The sequence below is a fragment of the Aplysia californica genome, unplaced genomic scaffold (genome assembly GCF_000002075.1).
Source record: "Aplysia californica isolate F4 #8 unplaced genomic scaffold, AplCal3.0 scaffold00421, whole genome shotgun sequence".
Classification (NCBI taxonomy): Eukaryota; Metazoa; Mollusca; class Gastropoda; order Aplysiida; family Aplysiidae; genus Aplysia; species Aplysia californica.
Window position 1 is genome coordinate 212828 of NW_004797691.1, and position 10384 is coordinate 223211.

Consider the following 10384-nt stretch of genomic DNA (forward strand, 5'->3'; position numbering starts at 1 on the left):
CCCCCTCCCACTCCCAAACATCTCGGCCTCAACAGCCAACACCATCCGGAAAGAAGTCGAGCAACCGAGACAGCGACCAGAGCCTCATCAGTGTTGACAGCTCCGAGAACGAGGAGGTCAGTTGTTGTTGTCGTAGTTGCTGCTGCTGCTGCTGCTGTTGTTGTTGTTGTTGTTGTTGTTGTTGTTGTTGTTGTTGTTGATGTTGTTGTGAGTGGTTGGCGGGTGCTCAGGTGTGGTTTGCTCTTTCTTTCCTGTCAAAAATCTATCGTCTCTTTCTCCCCTCCTTCTTTTTTGTGTTTGTTCTCTCTTGTAATTGTAATACCTCTAATCTTCGGCACTTTTCTGACCGTATTGTGTTGCAAGTGTCGTAAAACTCTTACTAAAACTAAAATTTGTTGTTGTTGTTGTTGGTGGTGGTGGTGGTGCTGTTATTGCCGTCATTGTTATTGTCCGTGTTATTGTTGATGATGCTGTTGTTTTCGTTACTGTTGCTGTTTTTTTGTTGTTGTCGTTGTCGTCGTTGTCGTTGTTGTTATTATTGTTGCTATTGTTGTTGCTTTGGTCACTGACTGTTAAAGGACGCCAGTGGTAGGTCCCACTTCTTTTCTTTCCCTCGATTGCCTATGTTTGTATATCTTTTCCCGGCATTGCTTGACCATTATAGTTTCGATGTGCTTCTCTAAACTCAAACTCAAACTCAAACTGAATTACCGGTATCGTAACGATGTTCTTCTCTTTACTAGAACTAGTGGGTGGGTAGCGAGTGCTCCGGTATAACCTGCTTTATATTTCCTATCAAACAACTGTCGTCCTTATCTCCCCTCCTTATATTCTTCGTCTGTTACTTTCTAGTAACTTCCGTAATTTTCAGCACTAGATATGACCAATTTTTGTGTTACAAGTGCTGTAAAACTCCTTACGAAAGCTAGAATTAAAATCTTTACTTTCTCTTCTCACAGGAGGACTTGTTTACAGCCAAGTGGAAAGCTTCCGTCCCCTCTAGAAAATCTAACAGCGAGTCCAGTCTCAGTCAAGGTAACTGGCCGAGGGAGGGAGAGAGAGGAAGAGAGAGCGAGAGAGTGGAGGAGAGAGAGAGAGAGAGAGAGAGAGAGAGAGAGAGAGAGAGAGAGAGAGAGAGAGAGAGAGAGAGAGAGAGAGAGGGGGAGAGGGAGAGATAGAAAGAGAGAGAGGGAGGAGAGAGAGAGGGGGAGGGAGGGAGAGATAGATAGATAGATAGATAGATAGATAGATAGATAGAGAGAGAGAGAGAGAGAGAGAGAATGAGAGAGAGAGAGAGAGAGAGAGAGAGAGAGAGAGGGGAAGAGAGACTGAGAAAAGACCAAACAGACGAAGGGAAACAGACAGCTGGATAAAGAGAGACAAAGGGAGAGAGATGAATAGATTTATATTATATAGAGAGAAAGGAAGCTATGTGTAAGATTTTGTTCACAGAAGCTGGTCACAAAACACACCATTAATCTGTTCTGATGGAGGGTCAAAAACATAATACTTTATAAGCATAGTTTATGTTGTTCTAATCTTGCCTGGTCCGAAAATTCAGCTCTCCGAAGTTGTTTCTTTATGTAATATCTCAAGACGATAGTTTAGTGTCTTTTGTACTATGTGCTTGCTATTTTTTTAAATAAGTGTGTGATGAGGCCTTTCAATTCTGCAGTCATGAACTGTGAGTGCCCTTGGCTACTTTAGATTAAATCATAAGATGACTAGATGGTACATATTATACATCATTTTAAAGTCAGTATCCTCTAGGTCGCAGTAAATTGCCTCCCCACCCCCCCCCCCCACCCTTTTCCCTTTTTCCCCTCACAAACTTGGCGAGTGCCTTTGGTTTGGGTTGACATTACATCCCAACTGTATTAATAAAATGGTACATGCGCACGTTGCTTTTTAGAATATCTATCAAATCGTCTTCGTTTGTCATGCATCGTTTAGAAGTTATTGTGTTATTGACATTCCGCTTGGGTTCAAAAGGATTGATTTGGTATTTATTTTCCCAAGGAAATAATGCGTCCATCCCAATGTTCCTCGCTGTAAATAGAAAAAATCAATGTAGAATTTTGCAGATTTTGTCTCTGTCGGTTGAAAAATGTCAAGCGGTCGTCATCTTCCAAAAGTGTGGTGATGCTTTCCTCTGAATGAGTAGGACACGCAGGCACTTGTACGACCGAGTTCAGCTTTGTGGTGTAGGGATGATAGGAACGTTTGCAGGAGGAATTTCAGCAGAAGCACACTAGAAAAAAAAAACGAAAAATACCCCCCCCCCCCAAAAAAAAAGCAACAACAAACAAAACCAATCAACCAACCAACAAACAAACAAAAAGGAGGGGTGAAGGGGTAACGGAGGGTGGATCTCAGAAATAAAGGTCAAGAGATTAATAATTATTATTGTTGCTGCTGACTACAAGCAGTCTTGGAATTGCCACAAGTTTGTGTGTGTGTGTGTGTGTGTGCGTGCGTGCGTGCGTGCGTGTGTCCCCCGCGCATGGGTACGTGTGTATGTGTATGTGTGTGTATGTGTATGTGTGTGCGTGCGTGCGCACTCGCTGGCGTGTATTATGTGCATTTGCGCGCAGACACGCGAATTACATGATGCCACTTTGACTGCTGGTTCAATCTGTTTGAGCATGCCCCATGTTTCACCTACTCTGCTCAAGAGATTGGTGTCTGGGGTCTAAAAGGAACAATTCTGCTTTTGTTTCATAGAGAAGATGAAGTCGACGCACGCGATATGCGCCGATCCCGTGTTTGTCTGAAACCACCACGTTCAGTTACACTTATAACTCTATATTTAAAGCTGTTTAAAGTGACGAAAAGCATTTTTGTTTTCTCTCAAAAGTATTTCCGTACCTCTGAAAAAGATATTAGTCAAAGATTAATTGGGGTGGGTGGGGGGGGGGGGGGGGGGCTGAAGTCCCTACCCTTTGTATCACTGGCCCTTGCGCGTTACAGTAACGGGAACTAGTTCTAGATTGGCTGGGTTTATTGCTACTACTACTACACGTTGAAGAGAAATCATAAGCCTTTTCACAAACACTGTTATATACCGAACTTTTGAGTGATTCTTCAAGAGGATTAAATTGTCAATGTTCAGCAGATTTCACTTAAGTGTGATAGTTCTCGTTGTTGAAGATTGCCTGTTTCTTATGTTTAATACATTCATGAATTTCAAAATCTATCATAAATCCTTCTAAAACTGCTCTTTCCACGCGAGGTATTTCTCAAATAGCCTCAACTGAGAAGCCCTATCATGCTTGATAATGACAAAAACTGGCTCAAATTTTACCTGCAAAAACTATAGGTGTCGGACAAATCTGTTAATGATTCAGTTTTAGTTTATTGTCTGCTATTTCTATGGCCCAGGTGTTATTTGTGAAGTCCTACACATTCTTCATGATTTTGCAGGCCCGAGAATCGATAAATAATTGCCATGGAAACTAGTAATGTACTATGTCTTTGTGCTCGGTATTTTATGTGAACTGTCTGTGAAATGCAACGTCAACAGATTTCCTCTCGTTTTGAAAATGTCACCGAGGGAACAATTAAGACGTTACAGATAATGCTCACTTCAGTGTTGCCATTTGCCTTTTTATAGACGCTTTTGGTGTTTTTAACTTGGAAGCTGGATGGTGAATGAATTCAGAGGCTGCACGCCCAAACAGTGAATTACTCGTCGATCTTACCACGACGTGTGGCAAACAGACATAATAATAGTCGCTTATTTTATCTATCTTTCTTCCTCGACTCATCCTGTCTCTTATAATCTTTCTTCCTGTGCTCTGTCTGGGCTTTTCCCTTTCTTTTTCTTTTTCTCTGACTCTTTCCCTGTTGACACGCAAGGTTTCAAATTTTATTTGCAAGAGCCTTAAGCCGTGACATACTTCTGTAATGGACGAATAGTTCGTGGACTCCGTCAACAAAGAAAGACTGTGTTTGCGAAGAATTTCTTTCCTTAGCCGACCTTACCGTGTTTGCTGTAGACAATCTTAGCTTTAGCTGCAAGTGCTAAGGAGAAAATAAAGTGACAGAAGACGAAGAAAACAGCTGTAAGAATTGTCACTTAATGGGCGTTTTCCTTCTCAGGTCTGTTCAAAAGATATACACCTCACACAATATGTCAAGATCATTTAAGTCTTTGTCTTCGTTTCTCTTTTCCTGGAAAGGTTTACAGCTCTGTTGTTATATGTTATGAACTCGTGATTTGGTTAGCCTATCAAGGGTAGGTTTATATGTTTTTGTTTATTTGTTTGTTTTGCTTTTTTAAAATTTGTTTTTAGTATGGACAAATGTAGGCCTACTGGAAAGACACGACAGCCCAGAAATGTTTGGAGATAAATTAATTTGTTTGCTTCTTAAAAAAAAAATCCAGTTAGATATAATCTGTCTCCTTTACTTTGTTTAAAAATTCTTGTTGCATTACCCTGATCACAGATTGTTATGTTTGAATCCCGAGTAAGTTCAACTACAGTAGGCTACTTATTTTTTGCAGGTTTTACTGGATTTTTCATTTGAGAACATTGATTTCTTTTTGCACCACTTATTTCGTTTTTCTTTTTCTTTTTTTTTTGATGTGTATTAAAGCCAAGATGGATTCTCTTGACTTCACTGGCATAGAGAAGACAGAGGTGTTGAAGAGCAGCGCTTTAAAAGACAGAATGTCCATCAAGCCAAAGGGCCGTAAAGCTACCCGTCAGTCACGGAAGAAGAAAGAGGTAAGTCTGCTCTGCCTATGAAAGGAACAGGCTCGATCACGTCTTGTATAAAGAATACTCTTCTAAGAGATCCAAATGCTTTGGTAACCTAAGGTGAGATCTTCTTCTTCAGGTGACAGGTCTGGAGCAGACATTGATGGTCATGGTAACCCATTCTTTCCTGTTGTCAATCCTCTTGATCAGCTCAGTTTTTCTTGTTATGCTGTTTGTCAAAAAATTGTTCTGGCCATCTGTGTATGTTGTTCTCTGTCTTTCTCTGCTCTTTTTCCCTCAATCTTTCCACAGAGAAACAGTTCGTCAAACCTTTTTGTTTAATTTGCTTTACGAAGAAAATTGATAAATATTATTATAATGAAAGTAATTAATTTTAATTTATAAATTCATACTGGACATAAAGTAAACGTATACATTTGCAATGAGCTAAGTAAATTTGTAATCGACAAAGTAAATGAGTAAGGTTTGCAATGAAATGAAAGCATTCAATTCATTTATCTATCTTTCCTTTTGAAGTGTAATATTCTGTGTGGAAAAGCTAACCCACCAGAAATGTTTTACCAACATCATTGTTAAAAGTTTACAAATCTTGAAAGCTCATCTTAACAGTACTATATATGTTTTTATGGTTTCCTTTTTATGTTGAAAAGTAAAAAGAAAGAAAAAAGCGCCGTATTCTCAGGTGGACTTTTATGAATCGGTTCATTTATCATTGATGCTGTCATGCCCCCCCCCCCTCTGACAAACCGCTTTGAGGTTCTAGGGGAGGACAGGGGGGATTCTCCCTCCGCCCTCTCTCCTCCCCCCCCCCCCCCCCCCCTCCCTTCCCCCTCCTCATTTTCAAAACAACTGGGATCCAGTCAGTACAGTGAAAAAAATGTATTTAGATAAAAATGAGTTAACTGCAAAATACAGCTAAATAAGGAACAACAGCAGAAATACCGATGCCAGGATGTCAAACAAATATGCCCACTTGTGTTTTGCATGCTCATATGATCTTATGCAGTCATGAGCACGGTAAAACTCTTACTAAACTAACTACTAAAACTAATATGCTGCTGAGGGTTTCATTTGAAATCTGTACTGCCAGTATAAAAAGAGGAAGCATATTATGAAATTGTTGGTTTTGTCCTACAGTTATTGTTGTACCCACAGAGTGCATCTCCCCTGTCTCTGCCCAGTCTGAATGAGGAGTCCCCTACGAGGTCAAGGCCAGAGGAAATCCCCTCTCTGAAGCCATCAGGTATGTCATTATGCATGTAATTCTGATGGGCATACCGGGTCGATATGATAATTGCAAGTGTTTTACATCCCAATTGACACATATAGACCGTTTGGGGGGCTGGTTGCTTTGTTCCTGCCTGTCAGTGAAGTACAACATTCCAACAGATGGAGATATTCAACAACAAAAATACTTCCTTGTTTGAGAATCTAACACAAGACTTTTGAGTGCAATGCAGAATAACCTAACATTGTCACAGAGAATGTGGGAGGGGGTGTGGAGCTTGTTGCTTTTTAAGCTATATTGTTGTCCTGGCTTTTTTCTGGAGGTGATGATAAATTCAATTAATTAGTTTTATGCTATGTAAGTGACAAAAAGATAGAGAGAGAGAGAAGAGAGCGAGAAAGAGAGAGAGAGAGGGAGAGAGAGAGAGAGAGAGAGAGAGAGAGAGAAATTAAACAGCTCCTAAATACAGTACAAATGTTCTCGACTTTCCTAGGATCCCCAGTCACCAAAGATGCAGTGAAGCCCACAGCTCTCAAGTCGGACGACAAGTCCCAGGTGTCAGCGTTTGGTCAGTCTCCGGCCAGCTCCTCTGGTTCTACCAAAGCTAAGGTGTCTTCCATAACAGTTGCATCATCACCAGCAACATCACCATCGACAGCGGCGCCGCCTTCTTCTGGCCTGTCGTCTTCTCCACCAAAGGGGGTGACTGCTGCCTCCTCAAACAGCAGCACGAAGTTGTCGGGCTCACAGAGGTTCAGTGGTGTCTATTCTCCAACGTCTGCAGGGGCCTCAGGGCCAGGCCAAACTCCCCAGGCCTCTAGTCAGACCACAGCTAACAGCAGCAGCAGCAGCAGCAGCAGCAACAACATTCCTTCGGTCAGTTTAAGTGAGAAGAAGTCTGATGTATCATCTGCCTCTGACAGAGGGGCGGAGGTCACAAGTGGCAGACCTCCAGTTGGTACCTCCGGCCAGAAACAGCAGCAGCAGCAAGATGACGCAAAGTGTGCTGTGGATATTAAGGCAAGAATGTCCAATTTTCAAGCGTTTGGAGGGAGCTCCAAATCGTCTGCCTCAGAGAGTCCTTCTCTGAAGGTGTCAGATACGAACTCTAATGTCACACTTTCACCAAAAGAGGACTATAAACTGAAGCGACAGAACCGCAGTAAGACGTTGCCTGGGACAACAGAAGACCAGCAGCAGGCATCCCCTCGAGTGCAGCGGGCCAGCTCACACAGAGTACAAGGCTCCCCAGCTAAGATTGAGATTTCCCAAAAAGAGCCTGTGGTCACCATTTCAGAGAACAGCACCACTTCTGCTGCATCTATCGTATCCACATCAACAGCTTCTGCTACGTCAGGGCTTAAGACCAGCACCTCTTCCAGTGTGAGGAAACTGGACTCCTCTAGATACTCATCAGTGGACTCTGGCTCATCAGCTTCAAGCGAACCATCATGGATTAGTATGGTGCGCAAAAAGAAAGAAGAAAGTGAAGCAGAGGTTGAGGATGCTAAAAATAAAACTGTCGACTCTGTTAAACAAGACTCTGCGAAGGCTGCCGCTTCGTCTGCTGCTAAAGCAGGAGGCAATGCCTCCACTCCTAAATCGGTGTTCAGCTCCTCAAGTTACTTAGAGAAAAAGAGAGGAAGTGTTGATACGACCTCAGTGAAAGCGAAAGAGGCAAATGAACAATCTGTAAAGAAAACAGACAATCCTTCATACGACGGAAGTGCCAAGCGACCAAGTGTTGACGCTGGCTCCACTAAACGTCCGAGCATTGATATTGGCTCTACCAGGAGAGAGAGTATTGAGATTAACATTTCTGAGCTAAGTTCAGTAAAAGCTCTTAGCAGTACATTTGGTAGTAGCAGTCGTGGTGAGAACACTAACCGAGTGGGGAGTCAGAAGGACAATACAAATACGGCTGGTTCTACTTCTGACAAAGCTAAGATGTTTTCTTCATCCGCTGGCAGCATTTCCGGCAATAACTGGTCTTCTAGTGTCAGTGAAGATAATGAGAAAAAGGCCTCAGAGAGCAGTGGAGTCAAACCTTCTGGTGTGGGTCACTTCCGTGGTGGTAGTGTCAAAACCTCGCCCACAAAGTCTATTGAGGGTCGGTCTGCGTTCCCTAACAGAGGAGGCAGTGTTAAAGTTTCATCCACTTTCAGTCAGTTGTCAGAACCACCAAGGACTGGAGGAGCGAACACATCTGCTTCATCCACATCGAAACTGGAACAGAAAACAGACACCTCTGGAACCACATCCTCATCTTCATCAGCATCATCATCAGCACCTCACTCTTCCCAGCACGCAACTCAGTCAAATTCTAGCACGTCTTATCACGCACAGGCGGTAACATCATCTTCCTCCTCCTCCTCCTCTTCCGCTACCACCCCTGCCTCTACCTCCAGCTCCAAGAGTGGGCTGGGCACATCTACTGGCACCAAAACCCAAACCAACACTGCTTCTAACTCTGCTAAACCACCCTCTGGTGTGCAAACCTCTGCGTCATCATCCTCCACCTCTGCAAACCCACCCTCCTCTTCCCAGTTTGGTGTGAAATCCTCCTTTGCTTCAAGTTCCCCGAGTGTAAAACCTGTAAACTTCTCTGGTGTGAAGTCTTTATCCTCCTCCTCATCTCCGGCTTCGGGCAATGTACCCTCCTCTGCTTCAGTGTCATCATCGTCAAACCCTGTAGCTGCTTCAGTGTCGTCATCTGTTACACCCTCAAAATCATCATCATCATCATCATCTTCATCATCAACAACTCCCTCTGCCCGGGCCAGCTCAGTGCGGTCACACTCCTCCTTTGTCTCCTCCCCTGCCTCCCGCCCCCAGCTCTCCACCACCTCCCCGTCCCTGTCGTCTCGCTCCTCTGGCATCACCAAATCACCCTCCATGAAGGCCACATCTACCGGTGCTCCGGAGAAGCAGGAGGAGAAGACGACCAACACAGCCAAAGTTCCTGCCTGGAGGGCCAACCTGCAGAAGAAGAATGAAATGAAGATTGAAATCATCGAAAACTCATCCTCATCCTCATCCTCTTCTTCTCAAAGCAAATCTGAGAATTTGAAAAAGAACAATGATAATTCACGCGTGGCTGAAACAGCAAAGGTATTTTCCATGTTTAAATAAAATCAGTTTTATAATGGAATATAAAGTAGATTGAGATTTCAGAGTGCACTCTCCAATCAATTTTGTTTCATCAGTTCAAAGGCACTTTATAGCCTCTTTCATTGCTTATAATATCAAACAGCAGTTCATGCATGCTTTCCCTTAAGCTATATTCATAGTCACACATCACATTGAAAATATTTCAAGATAAAAACTTGCATTTCTATTTAAAAGCAAAGATGTAGATTAATCAAAAACAAAAATAGTATCATCTCATCTTAAAACATTTACTTTAAAAAATTTTAACTTTTAAATATCAATCTCTCTTGGTCCCTTGCAACATTAAATTGTGTCTTTCTTGTTTTGGGTATTTATCATTGTTTTATGGAACCCCTGTCATCCATTTCATATATCTTTCTTCTTGGTGAAACTGTGTCTTCTCTCCATCTTTTGTCCCTTTTTTTTTGGTGATATATCTGGATTGGTACCTCTATTATTTTCTTTTTTTTTATACACTCTGTATGTCTTGTGTATTTACGTAATGAGCTAGGGTTGCTTGTATCTGCTAGTACAAGCTAGATTTGGCTATGCTTTTATAGTTTCCCCTCCCTTTTTTTTGGTGAAATTTTAGGTTACACTTCTCTTCAATATTCTATTTGAGTTTAAAGCTAATAAAACATTTGCTGTTCTAATGACTTCTTTTACATCTTGTGCAACATTTAAATTGCTAATTTGCAAAAAGAACTTGAAATGTTTCTTTTAGTGGAAAAATGTAGATTGTTATGATAGTTTTTATGCTATCTGGTCCTTTTCATATTAAGAACAAGTTGCAATGTGTCCCTCAAAGTTCCATGAATATCGAATAAATGTCGTGCCCACCGTACCTATGATTAAAGATATGTGTCAGATAATTCAATTTGCATTAATGACCGCACTGGCCAGGAAGACACTTATTTATGTAAATTTTAGAAACAAATTGAGAATATTGACTGGCATTCTCTGACCTCAGGGCAGTGGGTAGTGCAGTAGACAAGTGGGGATGATTTAATGAGAGATGGTGGGTTCCTTAGAAACAGTGTCTATAAACAGTTGATTGGCACTGGTCTTAGTGCTGGACATGTCTTGTTTTTTCAACCTGAGATATTATGTTTTTTGTGTCTATTTTCCTGTTTTGTCCAATACTCTTCTGCTCTTCTGAAAATTCTACCCTCCTGCTTTCTGCTTCTCTGTCTGTCTGTCTGTCTGTCTGTCTGTCTGTCTGTCTGTCTGTCTGTCTGTCTGTCTGTCTGTCTGTCTGTCTGTCTGTCTGTCTGTCTCTTCT

The 10384-nt window shown here is 42.0% G+C and overlaps 1 protein-coding gene across 1 annotated transcript in view; it reads left to right on the forward strand.

The window, feature by feature from the left end:
• Positions 1–10384, forward strand: part of LOC101852201 (platelet binding protein GspB) — a gene marked incomplete in the record, with an annotated part of 172951 nt that overhangs the window by 158561 nt on the left and 4006 nt on the right. Inside the window, 5 exon segments of the mRNA XM_013085964.2 lie at positions 36–116; positions 960–1035; positions 4600–4730; positions 5880–5967; positions 6446–9063. Of these exon segments, the coding sequence (XP_012941418.1) occupies positions 36–116; positions 960–1035; positions 4600–4730; positions 5880–5967; positions 6446–9063 (2994 nt within the window).